The 21956-nt window shown below is 48.6% G+C and overlaps 3 protein-coding genes across 3 annotated transcripts; all 3 read left to right on the forward strand.

Moving 5' to 3' along the window:
• Positions 1–6069: 6069 nt before the first annotated feature.
• Positions 6070–6510, forward strand: LOC138371051 (caspase recruitment domain-containing protein 6-like). Its single transcript, XM_069335698.1, has one exon. The coding sequence runs from the start codon at positions 6070–6072 to the stop codon at positions 6508–6510; it is 441 nt and encodes a 146-aa protein (XP_069191799.1).
• Positions 6511–6609: 99 nt separating this feature from the next.
• Positions 6610–11948, forward strand: LOC138371052 (uncharacterized). The gene is made up of 4 exons (XM_069335699.1): positions 6610–6656; positions 9015–9136; positions 9241–9762; positions 11383–11948. The coding sequence occupies exons 1-4, from the start codon at positions 6610–6612 to the stop codon at positions 11946–11948; spliced, it is 1257 nt and encodes a 418-aa protein (XP_069191800.1).
• Positions 11949–19432: 7484 nt separating this feature from the next.
• Positions 19433–21451, forward strand: LOC123761949 (uro-adherence factor A-like). The gene has a single exon (XM_045748112.2). It carries the CDS (start codon positions 19433–19435, stop codon positions 21449–21451), a length of 2019 nt encoding a protein of 672 aa, XP_045604068.2.
• Positions 21452–21956: the final 505 nt, after the last annotated feature.

Below are 21956 nucleotides of genomic sequence, written 5' to 3' on the forward strand. Positions count from 1 at the left end.
TGCAGAGGCACTAAGCGTGCCACTCTCTATAGTGTATAACAGGTCACTGGAAACAGGAGACCTACCAGAAAGTTGGAAGACAGCTAACATAGTCCCAATATGCAAGAAGGGTGACAGGCAAGAGGCTCTGAACTACAGGCCAGTTTCCCTAACTTGTATACCATGCAAGATGATGGAGAAGATCGCAAGGAAAAGGCTCGTAGAGCATCTGGAGGGAAATAACTTTGTAACACCACCAGCATGGGTTCAGGGATGGTAAATCATGCCTCACTGGTTTAATAGGAGTTCTATGACCAGGCAACAAAAATTAGGCAGGAAATAGAAGGGTGGGCCGACTGCATTTTCCTGGACTGTCAGAAAGTCTTTGACACAGTACCCCATAAAAGGCTGTTAAAAAAGTTGGAGCAACAGGCAAGAGTAACAGGGAAGGAGCTCCAGTGGATAAGGGAGTACTTAAGCAACAGGAAACAGCGAGTAACGGTGAGGGGGGAGACATCAGAGTGGCGAGATGTCACCAGGGAAGTCCCACAGGGCTCAGTACTTGGACCCATCCTGTTTCTAATATATGTAAACGATCTTCCAGAGGGTATAGACTCATTCCTCTCAATGTTTGCTGATGATGCAAAAATTATGAGAAGAATCAAGACGGATGAAGATAGACAGAGACTACAGGATGACCTGGACAAACTGGAGGAATGGTCTAGAAAATGACTGCTAAAGTTCAACTCAGGAAAGTGTAAGGTAATGAAATTAGGCGAAGGGAACAGGAGGCTGAACACAAGGTAACATCTGGAAGGTGAAATCCTGCAACAGTCAAATAGAGAGAAAGATCTGGGGGTTGATTTCACACCGAACCTGTCCCCAGAGGCCCCACATCAAAAGAATATCATCAGCGGCATATGCTAAACTGGCCAACATAAGAACTGCTTTTAGAAACTTGTGTAAGGAATCGTTCAGGACCCTGTATACCACTTATGTAAGACCAATCCTGGAGTATGCAGCTCCAGCCTGGAGTCCATACCTAGTTAAACACCAGACAAAGTTAGAGAAGATTTAGCGGTATGCCACCAGGCTCGTCCCGGAACTGAGAAGAATGAGCTACGAAGAAAGGCTAAAGGAGCTGAACCTCACATCCCTGGAAAACAGAAGAGTAAGGGGAGACATGATGACCACCTACAAAATTCTCAGGGGAATTGACAGGGTGGACAAAGACAAACTCTTCAGCACGGGAGGGACATGAACAAGGGGACACAGGTGGAAACTTAGTACCCAGATGAGCCACAGAGACGTTAGAAAGAATTTTTTTGTGTCAGAGTAGTTAATAAATGGAATGCACTAGGAAGTGATGAGGTGGAGGCTGACTCCATACACAGTTTCAAATGTAGATATGATGGAGCCCAGTAGGCTCAGGAATCTGTACATCAGTTGATTGACAGTTGAGAGGCGGGACCAAAGAGCCAAAGCTCAACCCCCGCAAGCACAATTAGGTGGGTGAGTACATTTTTGCTCTACTTCCTCGCTACCCAACCACTTGGGCTGAACGGTAGATCGACGGTCTCGCTTCATGCAGGTCGGTGTTCAATCCCCGACCGTCCACAAGTAGTTGGGCACCATTCCTTTCCCTCCACCCCCCCCCCCGTCCCGTCCCAAATCCTTTTCCTGACCCCTTCTAATGTCGTAATGGCTTGGCGCTTTCTCCTGATAATTGCCTTCCCTTCCAGTTCCTCGGATGGCGTGGTGTGTTAGGTGGCTCTGGCCTCTGCCTAGCTCTAGGCTCTGCCTAGCTCTGGGCTCTACCTAGCTCTGGGCTCTACCTAGCTCTGGGCTCTACCTTGCTCTGGGCTCTGTCTAAAGAGTTTAAAGATAACTTTATGTTCTATCTATCACTGATGATCATGGTTTAATGGCGCCTATTTCAAATGGTTAAATTATACAATCAAGTTTTTTTTACGAGCAAAAGTTGAAGACTACAGCCGCCTACACTTACAATAAATAAACTTTTATTTAGACACACAAGAACACGGTAAAATGCTCGAATAATTATTGCATAAAATACACGTTTAATAAAGCCAATATACGTGTATGTGTGGCCACAAGAGTGAGGTCACTGACGTCACGCTAACAACACCTCTCAATAGCCTCTAGTTAAGGTTCACAACTGTTATATCACACTCCTAAACAACCAGAGTCGAACTGATAGATATCAGGATCTGTGAGCCAGTAGGATATCAGGTTGTGTCCCAAACACAGGATGGTTCACAATTAGTCTGTCTGCTATCCCTTGGCCACATGATTTTCACAAGCCACTGATTTCTTAGGGTTTTCCGAAAACGCAATCCCACTCATTTCCTGGTGGTATTTCAAAATATTTATCTGTATCAGGTTGTGTCCCAAACACAGGATGGTTCACAATTAGTCTGTCTGCTATCCTTTGGCCACATGAAGGGTTTTTCCACAAGCCATTGATTTCTTAGGGTTTTCGGAAAACGAAATCCCCCTCATTTCCTGGTGGTATTTCAAAATATTTATCTGTATCCGTGTGTCTCCTCTTTCCTTCCCTCAGAGCATATATTTTTTAATATATTGACTGCAGGTGTTGTCTTGACAGGAGCTGCAAGAAGGTCACTAGTTACCTGCAGTTCCCAGCAGGTAACAAGACCTTAGGATTAATTCCGAGGTTATAAGGTTACCTCGAGTACGGTGATCTAAGTAGTCTACTAACTCAAGATAGCCCACTTGTGGTGACATAGGTCTGATTTGGGATACAATATGAATATCATTTTACAAAAATCGTTTGGAGTGGACAGGAAGCCTGAGTATATATATACCCTTTCTCTCAGATGTACCAGGTACACATATGTACTGTTGTACCATCATGGTCCTGTGTACCCCCATGGTCCTGTGTACCCCCATGGTCCTGTGTACCCCCCATGGTCCTGTGTACCCCCCATGGTCCTGTGTACCCCCATGGTCCTGTGTACCCCCCATGGTCCTGTGTACCCCCCATGGTCCTGTGTACCCCCCATGGTCCTGTGTACCCCCCATGGTCCTGTGTACCCCCATGGTCCTGTGTACCCCCCATGGTCCTGTGTACCCCCCATGGTCCTGTGTACCCCCATGGTCCTGTGTACCCCCCATGGTCCTGTGTACCCCCCATGGTCCTGTGTACCCCCCATGGTCCTGTGTACCCCCCATGGTCCTGTGTACCCCCATGGTCCTGTGTACCCCCATGGTCCTGTGTACCCCCCATGGTCCTGTGTACCCCCCATGGTCCTGTGTACCCCCATGGTCCTGTGTACCCCCCATGGTCCTGTGTACCCCCCCATGGTCCTGTGTACCCCCCATGGTCCTGTGTACCCCCCATGGTCCTGTGTACCCCCCATGGTCCTGTGTACCCCCCATGGTCCTGTGTACCCCCATGGTCCTGTGTACCCCCCATGGTCCTGTGTACCCCCCATGGTCCTGTGTACCCCCCATGGTCCTGTGTACCCCCCATGGTCCTGTGTACCCCCCATGGTCCTGTGTACCCCCCATGGTCCTGTGTACCCCCATGGTCCTGTGTACCCCCCATGGTCCTGTGTACCCCCCATGGTCCTGTGTACCCCCCATGGTCCTGTGTACCCCCCATGGTCCTGTGTACCCCCATGGTCCTGTGTACCCCCCATGGTCCTGTGTACCCCCCATGGTCCTGTGTACCCCCCATGGTCCTGTGTACCCCCCATGGTCCTGTGTACCCCCCATGGTCCTGTGTACCCCCCATGGTCCTGTGTACCCCCCATGGTCCTGTGTACCCCCATGGTCCTGTGTACCCCCCATGGTCCTGTGTACCCCCCATGGTCCTGTGTACCCCCATGGTCCTGTGTACCCCCATGGTCCTGTGTAACCCCCCCATGGTCCTGTGTACCCCCATGGTCCTGTGTACCCCCATGGTCCTGTGTACCCCCCATGGTCCTGTGTACCCCCATGGTCCTGTGTACCCCCCATGGTCCTGTGTACCCCCCCATGGTCCTGTGTACCCCCCATGGTCCTGTGTACCCCCCATGGTCCTGTGTACCCCCATGGTCCTGTGTACCCCCATGGTCCTGTGTACCCCCCCCCCATGGTCCTGTGTACCCGCCATGGTCCTGTGTATTCCCCATGGTCCTGTGTACCCCCATGGTCCTGTGTATTCCCCATGGTACTGTGTACCCCCATGGTACATGGGGGTACACAGTACCCCCATGCCTATTTCTGCTTCCAGTTTCCATCTTTGTTCTCCATAGATGCCTTTTTATTGCGTTTTCTATGACACAGTCCTCGTGCATGTACCTCGATATCTTGTACGTCGTGGTTATGTCTTGTTTGAATCGTCCAGTGTGTATATAGGTTAAATTCTCTGAGCCTGTTCTCGTAGTTCTCGTCTGATTATTTCAATATTGACCTTGTGGTAAAATTCTGAACCTTCAATTCCCCCCCCCCCAATTCAATTGGGGAGCCGGTGGCTGAGCGGTCAGAACACTGGACGCGTGATCCTGTGGTCCCGGGTTCGATCCCGGGCGCCAGCGAGAAACAATGGGCAGAGTTTCTTTCACCCTGATGCGCCTGTTACCTAGCAGTAAATAGGTACCTGGGAGTTAGTCAGCTGTCACGGGCTGCTTCCTGGGGGGTGGAGGCCTGGTCGAGGACCGGGCCGCGGGGACACAAAGCCCCGAAATTATTTCAATATAACCCCCCCCCCCCAACGAAGTATGAGTTGCAAGTCAGGATTGGCTCAAGACTGTCTATAGTATGCTAATATAATATTTTGGGTACGAAAGGGTGTTCTTGGGTATAATTATTTTGTGTCTGCTTCTGATGTAATTATGTTAAACGCATACTTCTGGCGTGAGACTAAGTGTGATGGTCATTCTGTGGTACTATCCCGCTTAACACACACCGAAACTCGAACGTTGTAGCAACGTCGTAACAAGTTTTAACACCTCCTAACCAGTTATAACAACCAATATAACAAGTTGTAACAACGTTCTAATACGTCGTAAATACGTTAAGCCAAGATGTAACAACTTTATTACAAGTTGTAACTAGCGGAAAATAGAGACAGTTTAAGTTTGTGTTTCCAGGGATATAGTTCCATATGTGCACTCATGTGCAGTACCGTCAATCTACTCTGTAATTGGTAGTACTTTCGTGTTGGGTATCGTTTGGTATCGTCTTGTTCTGTGCCTTGTTCCCCCCCCCCCCTCCCGCAAAAAAAAAAAATAGATTTTTTTTAGCAATAACTTTTTTCTTGCCCAAATAAACAGTTCCTCTTAAGACATATAGAAACCATGAGGCTTATGCAATTTTTGAGGCAGCAATCATGTCTCTAGCACCAGCGATTGGCCAGTTATGGCCATCCTGGACCTCTTAACCCTCCCGCGGATATGTTTCGAGCGGATACTGGCCAAAAAAATGGTGGCAATCACCCAAAATAAAAAAAGTTTTACTTTAGCATATTTGTCAGGGATTAGGAACATCTTTACAGATTTCAGAAAGTAATTTTTCATTGCACCCTAATATTAATTTAATATTAATCCCGATTAATCCTCACGTCAATCGAAGAACGAACAGAGAAGACATGACCATACTATACAAAATAGGGGTAACAGACTACAACTGAACGGACGAAAGATAGCAGCTTTTAATAGGTCATTGCCAATACAATTTCCCACTTTGGAGTAGATAACAAGTTGATAACAACTTAAATACATATTGGAAGACCTCCCCTCGATATCAGATGAAGCTGGAGTGAAGTGCTTGAGGCAGACTCCACACATGAGTGTAAATAGTTGATAAGATAAACCGAAAAAGCAACTAGGAAGGTATTACAGCAGCTGTGCTGAGCCGGGCCCTGCGAGCTACAGCTCAACCCCCTAGAGACCTGTACAACCACACACAAGTGAACATTTACACATATACTGAGCTATGGACGCACGAGATGAGAGTAGCTGTACGAAGATGCGTACATGATCCACGATGGTTCAATAGTTCCAACAGCCTACATATCCGGTCAAATTATACCTAGGCCAGGCCAGGCCAAGCCAGGCCAACATGAGCCAAGGTAAGCCAGCTCAACACAAATCAAACCAGACCAAGCTAGACCAGGCCAAGTCAAGTCAAGACAAACCAACGCTAGCCAAGTTAAGCCAGGCCAAGCCAGGCCAAGCCAAGCCAACGCTAGCCAAGTTAAGCCAAGCCAAGCCAGGCCAAGCCAAGCCAACGCTAGCCAAGTTAAGCCAAGCCAAGCCAGGCCAAGCCAGGCCAAGCCAAGCCAACGCTAGCCAAGTTAAGCCAGGCCAAGCCAGGCCAAGCCAAACCAACGCTAGCCAAGTTAAGCCAGGCCAAGCCAGGCCAAGCCAAACCAACGCTAGCCAAGTTAAGCCAGGCCAAGCCATCAAACCAGCGAGGCAGACACCAGCAGCAGCAGCAATCAGTCTACAGAGACGCAGCCGACCCACCATAAGTCCTGCTAGGCTCCCTATTTCCTCCTAATTAGGTGCCATTGTGACGTCATTTCCGGCACTCGCCGCTACGCTGCCGCCAATATTAATAACCGCATTAGCGGATATCTTACGCACTAGCGGACGCGAGATGACGCCGCCTGGCGCTGGGGAGGAAGCTTCAACATGTGGAAACAGGTGCGTCCGACTGTGCGTTCAGAGGGTCAGGGGAGCGGTGGAATTGGGAGAGAGAAATGGGGGTTGGTGAGGGGAGAGAAATGGGGGTTGGTGGGGGAGAGAAATGGGGGTTGGTGGGGGAGAGAAATGGGGGTTGGTGGGGGGAGAGAAATGGGGGTTGGTGGGGGGAGAGAAATGGGGGTTGGTGGGGGGAGAGAAATGGGGGTTGGTGGGGGAGAGAAATGGGGGTTGGTGGGGGAGAGAAATGGGGGTTGGTGGGGGAGAGAAATGGGGGTTAGAGGAGGGAGAAAGGGGAACGAGGAGAAAGAAATAGGATTGGGGTGGAGAGACGCAATGCAACGGAGAAGGATGAATACCAACATAAGGATGGGATGGTGACCCAGGGTGGGAAGGATGGTGACCCAGGATGGAATGGATGGTGACCCAGGATGGAATGGATGGTGACCCAGGATGGAATGGATAGTGACCCTGGGAACAAGTTGGCAGGATATTTGGGGCTTGGGAGATGAGGCCTCTAAGAAGCTGCTCAACATCCGAGTATTTACGTAAACAACAAACAAGATGCTATATCAAACACACAGTTAAACACAGTTTCCTGCCACGTCTCACCAAACAAGATACACAACACTGAAGTCCCCATCATCTTCAGTGGAAGAGGAAAGTACATGAAGCACGTAAGAGAGTAACAGGGACATGGAGGAAATGAGATGAAAGCAGTGTGCAGCTGGGGAAGAGGAGGAAATGAGGCGAGGGGGGAGGAGAAAGGGAGAGAGGGGGAAGGGAGAGAGGGGGAAGGGAGAGAGGGGGAAGGGAGAGAGGGGGAAGGGAGAGAGGGGGAAGGGAGAGAGGGGGAAGGGAGAGAGGGGGAAGGGAGAGAGGGGGAAGGGAGAGAGGGGGGAAGGGAGAGAGGGGGGAAGGGAGAGAGGGGGGAAGGGAGAGAGAGGGAAGGGAGAGAGGGGGAAGGGAGAGAGGGGGAAGGGAGAGAGGGGGAAGGGAGAGAGGGGGAAGGGAGAGAGGGGGAAGGGAAAGAGGGGGAAGGGAGAGAGGGGGAAGGGAGAGAGGGGGAAGGGAGAGAGGGGGAAGGGAGAGGAGAGGGAGAGGTGGTGGTACTACTAGACTCCATTAAGCAGGACGCTGATGTTGAGACAGTGAGTTGAATGATCCTTGTACTCTGCCAACTCATCCCACTAAACTGAGAGTACATAGAGCAGCTATTTTATTAAAAGTACTCAACACCTAGTGATGGACCATCAGAAACTTGACTTTAGTATTACTGAATTTGGCCAAATTGAAAACTTTTTTAACGGCAACATAAATATAAAACTACGTAACCCAATCTCTCCCTAGCCATCCCAGGCCTAATATATGCCGTCTTAGGCCTAATACATTATATATATATATATATATATATATATATATATATATATATATATATATATATATATATATATATATATATATATATATATATATGCTGTAATAGACCTAGGAATATTCAAGTTTAGTTTATAGCTTAATTTTTTCCAGACGCTTATAAAATTAAGAGTACAAAAAGTGGTTGACTGGTGGTCCATCACTACATGTTGGTACTGTGGCCTAAATAGTTACTACACGTACGATCACTTCAGGAGGCCGGGTTGTATACGGCAGTAGGTAGACAGATGTGAACGGGTAGACTCTTGACAGGAGAGGACGGCAGTAGACAGCTGTCCAGACAGCTGTGACCAGGTAAACGCTGACAGGAGAGGACACACTGACACGAGACTCAAGTTACTGGTTCTCAACAGATGAGAAACAACAGGTCACCCGTTTCGTAGAACCAATGAGAAATATGAAAATAACCACAACACGCTAAACTGCGACGCTCAAAATACAATGATACATGTCTTTGTTACCAAGCTCATCTTATCGGGTGTATAAAATATTTTAGCCATCTCAAGATATCAAATACTGAATGACATCTTTTCTCTCTCTGAGAACATTTTAATTCCAAATTAATGCACTACACAATACAACAAGACTGGCACACCACCACTAAATATCAAGCCAAGACACAGCGTTCCCGGCCAAACAGAAGTACACAATTAGTGGTCCTGGCGCAGAGCTGCTCAGATGGCCAGCTTACCAACGTCCTTAGCGACTCGCTTACCATACTAATGAGCCCCCGGCTATGGCCGCCTCCTTCGCTGATGGTTCCTCCAGCCTGTGCATCTCGAGCTGAGCCGAGGTTCATCCACCCAGATGGATCATTAACAGCTCAACTCCAAGTCAATTTTCAATCTGAGAAGCTTAATCAATGTCTTTTGCACCAAAAATGTATGATGAGAACGAATGTTTCAACCTCATACCTTAAACCAGAGACGTTTCATCCAAGAACTTTAAACCAGAGAACGTCTCATCCAAGAACCTTAAACCAGAGAACGTCTCATCCAAGAACCTTAAACCAGAGAACGTCTCATCCAAGAACCTTAACAAAGGAAGTGAGTGTAATGTGAACATACGTTTGTGGTATTCGAGCGATATTTTTGTATACAAAAACACGTTATCAGAACATACGCATATTTCCCCTATAATGTCGTACCAGCCGGAGCCTCACTGGACCAGCCGGAGCCTCGCTGGACCAGCCGGAGCCTCGCTGGACCAGCCGGAGCCTCGCTGGACCAGCCGAAGCCTCGCTGGACCAGCCGGAGCCTCGCTGGACCAGCCGGAGCCTCGCTGGATCAGCCGGAGCCTCACTGGACCAGCCTGAGCCTTGCAGGACCAGCCGGAGCCTCACTGGACCAGCCGGAGCCTCGCTGGACCAGCCGGAGCCTCGCTGGACCAGCCGGAGCCTCGCTGGACCAGCCGGAGCCTCGCTGGACCAGCCGGAGCCTCGCTGGACCAGCCGGAGCCTCGCTGGACCAGCCGGAGCCTCGCTGGACCAGCCGGAGCCTCGCTGGACCAGCCGGAGCCTCGCTGGACCAGCCGGAGCCTCGCTGGACCAGCCGGAGCCTCGCTGGACCAGCCGGAGCCTCACTGGACCAGCCTGAGCCTTGCTGGACCAGCCGGAGCCTCGCTGAACCAACCGGAGCCTCACTGGAGCCTAGCCAACAAGATAATCAACCCAGTGAGAACCACCATTCCTACTCCAGAATCACAAACCTTACCGAATGCCTAATTCATAAAACGAAAACATAACTACAGCACATATCCTTCCCTGGAATTTAGTCAGGATTTATATTTTTTGCACAAGACGCTACAGAAGTAGACACCTTCTGAGAGCTGTTATCTGGCTCCCATCTTTTTTTCCTTTCCATTACTTACGGTAAGCCTCACCCTACTTAAGTGAGCCTTAAGTGAGATTACTTACGGAAAGCTTTTCCCTGAAATAATACCCGCCAAACGGTTATAACAACCAGATACCCAATTACTATTGGGTGAACACGGAAGAACAGTTCCGTGTTCACCCAGGATTGACGCCCAAGTCATTTCCGGAGGGTGGAGAAACTTGTTATAGTTCCTCGTGTCGGTTTGCTAGTTCAATCATTCAACTTTGTCCATTTGTCTTATTGCTAGATAAGGATGTGTGCGCGTCTGTCACCTGGGAAGGTGAGCTCTGTCTTAAGTCCAGGAGACGATGAATCATTCATTCAGGAAATGCAATGAGTCGACTGACAGGACCCGATTTCGATTGACAGGGCCCGAGTCCGATTGACAGGGCCCGAGTAAGATTGACAGGAACCGAGTCCGATTGACAGGGCCCGAGTAAGATTGACAGGAACCGAGTCCGATTGACAGGGCCCGAGTAAGATTGACAGGAACCGAGTCCGATTGACAGGGCCCGAGTAAGATTGACAGGAACCGAGTCCGATTGACAGGGCCCGAGTAAGATTGACAGGGCCCGAGTCCGATTGACAGGGCCCGAGTAAGATTGACAGGAACCGAGTCCGATTGACAGGGCCCGAGTAAGATTGACAGGAACCGAGTCCGATTGACAGGGCCCGAGTAAGATTGACAGGGCCCGAGTCCGATTGACAGGGCCCGAGTAAGATTGACAGGGCCCGAGTCCGATTGACAGGGCCCGAGTCCGATTGACAGGGCCCGAGTCCGATTGACAGGGCCCGAGTCCGATTGACAGGGCCCGAGTAAGATTGACAGGAACCGAGTAAGATTGACAGGGCCCGAGTTCGATTGACAGGGACCGAGTTCGATTGACAGGGCCCGAGTTCGATTGACAGGGCCCGAGTTCGATTGATAGGGACCGAGTTCGATTGACAGGGCCCGAGTCCGACTGACAGGACCCGAGTTCGAGTGACAAAGAACTCGAATTCTAAGTTCTATAACCTAAGTTCGATTTCCGGGCGGGTGAGACATTTCGGCAAATTTTCTTTCAACCGATACCTCTGTTCACCTGCGAATAAACGGGAACCCGGGGGTTACCTCTCGGGGAAGATCAGTAGCAGGTTTAGGGTGATCTGGACAATACTAACTTGCTTCCTGCCCTTAACAATGGGACATGATAAACCATGATAAATATTATCACAGGTGCACGAGTATGGCTGTGTAATATCTCTGTCCCAATAGCGTGTGAAAGGCACACAATAGTACGGACAAAAATACGACGGATTAGGTGACAGGAGGGATGGTGGGCGGACTGGTGGTGGGTTGCCCACTCCCACGGTGACAGCCGCCATCCTCACCCAGTGTTCACACACCAGTGAACGCCTGTAAACTACTGCTCTATCAGACGACCCGTTATACGTGAGCAGACGACCCGTTATACAAGAGCAGACGACCCGTTATACAAGAGCAGACGACCCGTTATACAAGAGCAGACGACCCGTTATACAAGAGCAGACGACCCGTTACACAAGATCAGACGACCCGTTACACAAGATCAGACGACCCGTTACACAAGATCAGACGACCCGTTATACAAGAGCAGACGACCCGTTACACAAGATCAGACGACCCGTTACACAAGAGCAGACGACCCGTTACACAAGATCAGACGACCCGTTACACAAGATCAGACGACCCGTTACACAAGATCAGACGACCCGTTACACAAGAGCAGACGACCCGTTACACAAGAGCAGACGACCCGTTATACAAGATCAGACGACCCGTTACACAAGATCAGACGACCCGTTATACAAGATCAGACGACCCGTTACACAAGATCAGACGACCCGTTACACAAGATCAGACGACCCGTTACACAAGAGCAGACGACCCGTTATACAAGACACATTACAAAACACCACTTTTACAGGCTACAGCAGTCACCTTAACCGCTTTATCATACGCTAGATACAGTGTTACTGAAATCAAACATTTTTTTCCTTGTTTCATAAGCGATGAATAATTGCAAAACTATCAGAATTGCATAGAAAAAAATAATGTCTTGCGAAAGTAAAATCTCTTATTATTTTCTGAATTCATGATGCACAAACACACTGACTCCTCATCAATGTGTTACACATCAATCCTCAAACACATGACTTCATCAATCATACATATGTATACTGTCTGCCCTAAACAGCTGCATCAACAAGACCTTTAGGGGCCCAGATCACCTCCACTGTGAGACGCGCACAATGGGGGTTATACAAGGCCCACTGGAGACGGCTGGGAGGTCTCTAGTGGGAGGGAGATAACGGGAGGGATGACGGGAGGGAGATGAGGGAGGGGGGGGGGGGGCGAATGGGGAAGGAGCTTTTGAGAATCGTCGCCTCTCATCAAAAGGATTAAGAAGCGCCACTGAGATAACATAGTATCGGGGGAAACCAATTAAATCATATGCCATTTCGTTCCTCGTTTGTGTGACAGGAGAGCCGTTACGTGGTTGTTGTTGACTGTTGACACTGTTGACGCAGGAAACAGTGTTACCTGCGTGTCGGGCAAGCCGGTCGAGTGGAGCACCCTAGTCTTCGTGTCTCCGGGCACTTTACCGGAAGACATGGGAGCGGTCGGCTTACCTTGCCACCGGGGGGGACGAGGCCAGGTTCAGGGGACTCAGACCCCGTGGGGCGACTGAGGTGTCCCGCCAGGGTGGACAGTGGCACCTAGGGGGGGGGGTGTAAGACCCAAGAGGGGTGCTAGAGCTAGAGTGCCGCGGCACTAGAGGACTGCCTTACGGTACACACCCTATGATCCAACGCCACACTATATAGCATTTGGAAGGGATTTGAGGCCAAGGTTCTGGGATATTAAACAGAATGAAGAAACAGTGCCCAACCACTTGGGCAATTGGGAATCGAACGCTAATCTCCAGGAAGCGAGGCCGTCGCTGTACCGACGAGCCAAGTGGATGGAGGCAAGGATGGGGTGTTGAGGAAAGGAGAAGAACGGCGGGAGAGGGGATACATAAGGGGAGAGGGGTGGAAGAATGGGGGGGGGGCGAAGAACAGGTAGAGAGGGGTGAATAGGGGGAGTAGGAGAGGAAAGAGGAAAAAGAGTGGGGGAGGAGGAGGAATGATTGGGGGGGGGGGGGGCAGAACAGAAAAGAGTGAGAGGAGGGGGAGGATACGTAGAGGTATAAAATGGGTGGGGGGAGGAGTGAGGATGGAGGGGGGGATAGAGAGGGAGAATGGTTGACAAAAAGAAACAGAATGACAGAAAAATACACGACACACACAGTGACATGTATGGGGTACCAGGCCGACCCGGGCATCGCCGGGTATCCCCCCACCCCCGCTCCAGCATGGGTGAGTGGAGAGGGGGGGGGGTGTACGTGCACGCCGTGTGACTATATTACTAGAGTACCCGGTGGTGCCCGGGTCTGTGTATCTTCCTCCCCCTCCTCCATCTCCCTCTTCCCCCTCCCCTTCTGCTTCCCCCTCCCCATTACGCGCCCATTTACCCCCCCTCTCTCTACCCCAACTTCAATCCTTCCTTTCTTCTCTCGCTCTTCCTATCATTTTATCCTTCATTTCCTCACCCTCCTCTTTCTCCATTTCATTCCCCTCCATTTCCCCTCATCTTCTTCGTGTCCCCCCCACCCTCTCCCCTCATCTTACATCCTCAGTATATACTATCATCACTGTAAAGACTATCTTCATACCTGTAACCATCTCCCCCTAATCATTACCTTCATCGCTGTAACCCGAATGTATTCAGTTCACCGTTTTCGAGCAAATCGTGCAAATGCGAAAGTGAAAAGCAGAGCAGCTTCAACACTACAGAGAAAACATCTGCGATTTCATATAAGCCGTCACGAGAATCATACGTGGCAGTTGGGTTAGAGGCCGGTATGTTTTTTCAGGGAATTGGGTTATAAGCCCGTATTTGTTAATGTGTGGCACTGCAGCCATCACCAACCAGCCTATGTCGGTCCCGCACCTCAAACCATTCACCCTGCAAAGTTGGTTGAGGCTAAAACCCAGGTATCCAACCTTAAATTAGACAGACATTTAAACTTATAAATATATATATGGGGTACCCAGTTGGACACGGGTCTCTTATTCTGTCTTTCCATTCTTTTTCCCCTCTCTCTTCCACACTTTTTCCCCTCTCTCTTCCACACTCTTCACCCCCATCTCTCCATTCCACCTTCGTCCCCCTTCCCTTGGTCCCCTCACTTCGTCCTCCCCCCCCCCTCTACCTTCCTCTCCCCCTTCTCTCAGGCAATTTATTATATACACTGAAAAACACTTCTAGTTTATATGTGTAAGGGAAGGGGGGGGGGTAGAAGCGAGTGTGTAGGGGGGGGCAGGGGGATATATTTTTGTGAGCGAGTGAGGTTGTGTGTGTGTACTCACCTAATTGTACTCACCTAATTGTGCTTGCGGGGGTTGAGCTCTGGCTCTTTGGTCCCGCCTCTCAACCGTCAATCAACTGGTGTACAGATTCCTGAGCCTATTGGGCTCTATCATATCTACATTTGAAACTGTGTATGGAGTCAGCCTCCACCACATCACTTCCTAATGCATTCCATTTACTAACTACTCTGACACTGAAAAAGTTCTTTCTAACGTCTCTGTGGCTCATTTGGGTACTCAGCTTCCACCTGTGTCCCCTTGTTCGCGTCCCACCAGTGTTGAATAGTTCATCCTTGTTTACCCGGTCGATTCCCCTGAGGATTTTGTAGGTTGTGATCATGTCCCCCCTTACTCTTCTGTCTTCCAGTGTCGTGAGGTGCATTTCCCGCAGCCTTTCCTCATAACTCATGCCTCTTAGTTCTGTGTGTGTGTGTGTGTGTGTGTGTGTGTGTGTGTGTGTGTGTGTGTGTGTGTGTGTGTGTGTGTGTGTGTGTGTGTGTGTGTGTGGGTGTGCGGGTGTGCGTGTGTGCGTGTGTGGGTGTGCGGGTGTGCGTGCGTACGTACGTACTGTAATATGAAACTTTTTTTTATTGTCGACTAATTTTTCACAAACTGTTGTTTGTTCCACTCGAAAATTTTAATTGTTTTATGCTTGTGAAATGTTCCATGACAACAGTTTTATAAATTTATAATGAAAAAGTCATATCCAAATGACATAAATGTTTTATATATATAAATATATATATATATATATATATATATATATATATATATATATATATATATATATATATATATATATATATTGCAAGACAGTAAATGCAAGAAACATTCACACAATTAAAACCTTTTCATGCAGTATTACGCGGAGCATGAAAACGTCTTCCTCAGCCAGGATTCCTAGATTTCAATCCGACTCCATTTGGAACATTCTGAGCACAGTTCCTTCCCTCCCCCTTGCCCAGCGGTAATTGAGGAAATGAATGGAAATCGATTGGCGAGTCGTGTTCTGGGGACAAAGTACTTGGAGGAGGCTAAGCCCAAGTATGACACAGCTCTTTGGAAAATACAATTACTGGGAGAGTGTGGGGGAGAGAACGAGGCGAGAGAGTATTGGTATAAGGAAGTTGACCACCCGTACTGGGTACGGAAATACTCGTGCCCAGTACGGGTGGTCAGCAAGTGGAATACAATGAAAGAAGTGGTGGAAACCACCACCCTCGTGCATAAATTTAAGGACAAATTCGAAAAGAAGACAAACGTCATAATAGTTCAATTATAACGCAAACAGTACAAAGGCTAGTTAGTGGAGGGCATACAGAGCTAGTTCTCACTTACCAATAATCACTGATAGGAAAGGTCTGATAGGTGGAGATTACTATGTAACCTCCATTATCAAAACGGTATAATGGCACGGCAGCCACACGCTAATGACCAACCAAAGTTCTCTTTAGTCATATAAGGAGAAAAAACGGTGAGAGATCATGTAATCAGGATAAAGAGACAAGGAAGAATTCTCACAGAAAATGACGTGGAGGTATGTGAGGAACTTATAAAAAAGAATCAGATCTTCATAATAAAACAGCATGGAAACCAAGGATATGATATGAAAGTCTGGAAGAAACAATGGATGACATTGTAGTCACTGAAGAGGCCAAAAAAGGGGGGAACTAGACATGACACAATCAGTGGGAGCAGACAATCTCACCATGGATGGTGAAGCGGGCTTCAGAAGTAATTTATCGCTCCACAACCTCAAATTTATAATGAAATATTCCTGAGAGGAAATCTCAAGAGTATTTTGGGAAAGGGCAAATGTAGACCCAATATTCACAAAAGGGGAGAGAGACAGAAGGCACTAAATTACAGACCAGTGTCATTGACAGGTATTCAGAGTAAAGTGTTTGAGAAAGTAACAAAGTTGAGAATGGTGGAGCATCTGGAGAGGACAAAGGACAAAGGGCAGAAAGCAAAGTCACCGCCAGAGAAGCGGGTGGATGCTGGAGGACTGCAACAAGTGAGCTGCCACAAGGCTCGCTCCTCGCGCCACTGCTATTCGTAATTTATTTATACGACCTACCTGTAGAAGTGACCTCGTACGTATCAGTGCTCGCAGATGATGCAAAGCTGATGAGGAATATAAAACATAGAGGAAGACTGCAGGAAGTTACAGGAGCAGCTTGACAAACTCCAGGAGTGAGCGAGCGAATGGTTACTGGAATTCAATCCCAATAAACATAAGGTAATGAAGATGAGAAAGGGGGGGATAGGGAGTCCAGTTGGTATCGATACCATAATGGGACGATAACTACAGGGATCAGAAAGAGGGAGACTGGGAGTGTATATAGTAACATAACGCGGGTGGCGCACACGGAGAGGGTAACATCAGCAACATATGTGACGCTCGTAAATATAAGAGCATCGTTTAGTAACGTAAATCAGGATAACTTAGAGGTAACGAGTCATTTCTTAGACCAATGCTGGAATATGCAGCCTCGGCATCTAATCTGCGTCTTATGATGCATAAAATCGAAATTTAGAAAGTACAGGGGTCTGTAGCAAGACTGGTGCTAGAGCTAACTGACTTAAGCCATGAGGACAGGCTCTCACAACCGTAAAGGATATAAGAAACGAGAGGATTTGATCACGACATACAAGATACTAAGGTGAATAGATATGATGGACAAATATAAGGAATATAAGGAAATACTTGTACTCAGTACGGCCGGTCAACAAGAGGAATGCCCCGAAAGAAATAACTAAGAGCCGGCTTCCACAAATTTACAGAGATTCGACAAAGAATTTCAACAGGCGCAATAAGATTAGTATGCGGGGCCCTCAGAGCTAGATTTCACTCCCCCCGTAGACACTGATAGTTAGGTTGTGATAGGCAAGTACCACTACTCACCACCACAACCAACCACCACCACCTTCCCCGCTGGGCTGCTCCCTACCCTGTGTTTGATCACCCGTAATAGACACTCTTTGCAAGTTCTTTAACTCAGTTTCAATATCAAAGTATTTCCATGGAAAATTGACTTTGCTGGGAGGGCGATGGGGCGTGGTTACTAGGGGTAGGGGATATGTAGGGGAGGGGGGGGGGGCTCGGTGGGTAGGTAGGGGATGGATAGCGAAAGGAGGGTGGAAGGGGACTTCAAAGAGCCCCTGTCTACTCCTGCAGGCCGGAAGTGACGTCATCTCCCCCATCCCAATCGTTAATTCGACAGGATATGAACTGCAGCAACAAATTTAGTTTTTTTTTTTAACGATAAGTGGATTATAGTCAGAAAAGATATATATATATATATATATATATATATATGTCGTACCTAGTAGCCAGAATGAACTTCTCGGCCTACTATGCAAGGCCCGATTTGCCTAATAAGCCAAGATTTCATGAATTAATATATTTTCTCTATTTTTTTCTTATGAAATGATAAAGCTACCCATTTCATTATGTATAAGGTCAATTTTTTTTTATTGGAGTTAAAATTAATATAGATATATGACCGAACCTAACCAACCCTACCTAACCTAACCTTACCTATCTTTATAGGTTAGGTTAGGTAGCCGAAAATGTTAGGTTAGGTAGGTTAGGTAGTCGAAAAAACATTAATTCATGAAAACCTGGCTTATTAGGCAAGTCGGGCCTTGCATAGTAGGCCGAGAAGTGCGTTCTGGCTACTAGGTACGACATATATATATATATATATATATATATATATATATATATATATATATATATATATATATATATATATATATATATATTAGTATATTTTGGTAGAAGTCTTTCCTGTAGACACATATTATTAAATATGACCGAAAAAGATTAATAATTCTAACACGAATTTTCTCGATCTTTCTTATGTTTCTTTTCACTGTTGATGGTTGAAAATCAATTCTCCAAAATTCACTTTTATTTCTAGTCTGACGCGACACTTGAGCGCGTTTCGTAAAACTTATTACATTTTCAAAGACTTTAGTTTACACACACACACAACTTATAACTGAATAAAGCTTAAACATGTTCGATTTTTTATACCTGCATTTGGGTGAGGTGATATGTTACAATAGTTTTGGATGAAGTGAAAACAAACTTTCAACACAAGCCAGAACACGAAACAATGGGTATTGAAGGTAAGAATGGAAGTAATTGCAGAGGGCCTATTGGCCCATATTTCTTGATGCTTCTATATTGGAGCGGAGTCTTGAAGTGGGTAGAATATGAAGAATATATAGAAGTTGTGCATTAATTGGCTGTTGATAGTCAACACCGTCAATCAACAGCCAATTAATGCACAACTATATTGTGCATTAATGTGTGTGTGTGCCCGCGCGCGCGCGCGCGCGCGTGCGTGTGTGTGTGTGTGTGTGTGTGTGTGTGTGTGTGTGTGTGTGTGTGTGTGTGTGTGTGTGTGTGTGTGTGTAAAGCACGAAAATGAACACGTGATGAATAGATTCTCCTGATAGTTCCCTCCCTGGCAAGACTACCAACTCAGACAAGCTCCAACCCAGGTCAAGCAACTCCACCTCTACAAAATGATCATTAGACAAGTACTAGAATACCCATATGCCCGCTAAATCACACCCCAAGTACTAACAAACTGAAGATCAGAGTCCAAACCAAGGCAATGCGCTTCTCTGCGAACATCCTCTTCAACGACAGAGTAAGGTAAAGGCACTACGGGCTACCATAGCCCGTGCTACTTGGAACGTGTTGTTCCAGGTAGCGAGTCTTAAACAACAACAAGACAGAGTAGGACCAGACCAGCTTCACAAGGTCTCTCAGAATGATGAACGACAGACTTTGCTACCTCTCAGGAGCTTGACACTATTTAATACCTTTACATTCTAGATCGAAAAGACGACCCCCGTCTCCTGGAGGTCATCAACCCAAGTGACTATCAGATACATAACCTTTCCTCCCTTCCCCCCCCCCCCCCCCGCCTCTAACAGAGCCAGAAGAATCGCCCTCCAGCCAATGTGATGACGCATCCATAGCCAAGACTTCTCCAGACTCCCGCATCCTGAATGACCCCTCGAAAAACCCTGAGCAATGGGTCTTCCCTGAGCAATGGGTCTTCCCAGAGCAATGGGTCTTCCTTGAGCAATGGGTCTTCCTTGAGCAATGGGTCTTCCCTGAGCAATGGGTCTTCCCTGAGCAATGGATCTATCCTGAGCAATGGGTCTTCCCTGAGCAATGGATCTATCCTGAGCAATGGGTCTTCCCTGAGCAATGGGTCTTCCCTGAGCAATGGGTCTTCCCTGAGCAATGGGTCTTCCCTGAGCAATGGGTCTTCCCTGAGCAACGGGTCTTCCCTGAGCAATGGGTCTTCCCTGAGCAATGGGTCTTCCCTGAGCAATGGGTCTTCCCAGAGCAATGGGTCTTCCTTGAGCAATGGGTCTTCCCTGAGCAATGGGTCTTCCCTGAGCAATGGGTCTTATCTGAGCAATGGGTCTTATCTGAGCAATGGGTCTTCCCAGAGCAATGGGTCTTCCCAGAGCAATGGGTCTTCCCAGAGCAATGGGTCTTCCCTGAGCAATGGGTCTTCCCTGAGCAATGGGTCTTCCCTGAGCAATGGGTCTTCCCTGAGCAATGGGTCTTCCCTGAGCAATGGGTCTTCCCTGAGCAATGGGTCTTCCCTGAGCAATGGGTCTTCCCTGAGCAATGGGTCTTCCTTGAGCAATGGGTCTTCCCTGTGCAATGGGTCTTCCCTGAGCAATGGGTCTTCCCAGAGCAATGGGTCTTCCTTGAGCAATGGGTCTTCCCAGAGCAATGGGTCTTCCCTGAGCAATGGGTCTTCCCAGAGCAATGGGTCTTCCCAGAGCAATGGGTCTTCCCTGAGCAATGGATCTATCCTGAGCAATGGGTCTTCCCAGAGCAATGGGTCTTCCCTGAGCAATGGGTCTTCCCTGAGCAATGGGTCTTCCCAGAGCAATGGGTCTTCCCAGAGCAATGGGTCTTCCCTGAGCAATGGATCTATCCTGAGCAATGGGTCTTCCCAGAGCAATGGGTCTTCCCTGAGCAATGGGTCTTCCCAGAGCAATGGGTCTTCCCTGAGCAATGGGTCTTCCCTGAGCAATGGGTCTTCCCTGAGCAATGGGTCTTCCCAGAGCAATGGGTCTTCCCAGAGCAATGGGTCTTCCCTGAGCAATGGGTCTTCCCTGAGCAATGGATCTATCCTGAGCAATGGGTCTTCCCAGAGCAATGGGTCTTCCCTGAGCAATGGGTCTTCCCTGAGCAATGGGTCTTCCCAGAGCAATGGGTCTTCCCAGAGCAATGGGTCTTCCCTGAGCAATGGGTCTTCCCTGAACAATGGGTCTTCCCTGAGCAATGGGTCTTCCCTGAGCAATGGATCTATCCTGAGCAATGGGTCTTCCCAGAGCAATGGGTCTTCCCTGAGCAATGGGTCTTCCCTGAGCAATGGGTCTTCCCAGAGCAATGGGTCTTCCCAGAGCAATGGGTCTTCCCAGAGCAATGGGTCTTCCCAGAGCAATGGGTCTTCCCTGAGCAATGGGTCTTCCCAGAGCAATGGGTCTTCCCAGAGCAATGGGTCTTCCCAGAGCAATGGGTCTTCCCAGAGCAATGGGTCTTCCTTGAGCAATGGGTCTTCCTTGAGCAATGGGTCTTCCCAGAGCAATGGGTCTTCCCAGAGCAATGGGTCTTCCCTGAGCAATGGGTCTTCCCTGAGCAATGGGTCTTCCCAGAGCAATGGGTCTTCCCAGAGCAATGGGTCTTCCCTGAGCAATGGGTCTTCCCTGAACAATGGGTCTTCCCTGAGCAATGGGTCTTCCCTGAGCAATGGATCTATCCTGAGCAATGGATCTATCCTGAGCAATGGGTCTTCCCAGAGCAATGGGTCTTCCCTGAGCAATGGGTCTTCCCTGAGCAATGGGTCTTCCCAGAGCAATGGGTCTTCCCAGAGCAATGGGTCTTCCCAGAGCAATGGGTCTTCCCAGAGCAATGGGTCTTCCCTGAGCAATGGGTCTTCCCAGAGCAATGGGTCTTCCCAGAGCAATGGGTCTTCCCAGAGCAATGGGTCTTCCTGAGCAATGGGTCTTCCCTGAGCAATGGGTCTTCCCAGAGCAATGGGTCTTCCCAGAGCAATGGGTCTTCCCTGAACAATGGGTCTTCCCTGAGCAATGGGTCTTCCCAGAGCAATGGGTCTTCCCTGAGCAATGGGTCTTCCCAGAGCAATGGGTCTTCCCAGAGCAATGGGTCTTCCCAGAGCAATGGGTCTTCCCTGAGCAATGGGTCTTCCCTGAGCAATGGGTCTTCCCTGAGCAATGGGTCTTCCCTGAGCAATGGGTCTTCCCTGAGCATTGGGTCTTCCCAGAGCAATGGGTCTTCCCAGAGCAATGGGTCTTCCCTGAGCAATGGGTCTTCCCTGAGCAATGGGTCTTCCCAGAGCAATGGGTCTTCCCAGAGCAATGGGTCTTCCCAGAGCAATGGGTCTTCCTTGAGCAATGGGTCTTCCTTGAGCAATGGGTCTTCCCAGAGCAATGGGTCTTCCCTGAGCAATGGGTCTTCCCTGAGCAATGGGTCTTCCCTGAG

Source organism: Procambarus clarkii, chromosome 34, assembly GCF_040958095.1.
Source record: "Procambarus clarkii isolate CNS0578487 chromosome 34, FALCON_Pclarkii_2.0, whole genome shotgun sequence".
Taxonomy (NCBI): Eukaryota; Metazoa; Arthropoda; class Malacostraca; order Decapoda; family Cambaridae; genus Procambarus; species Procambarus clarkii.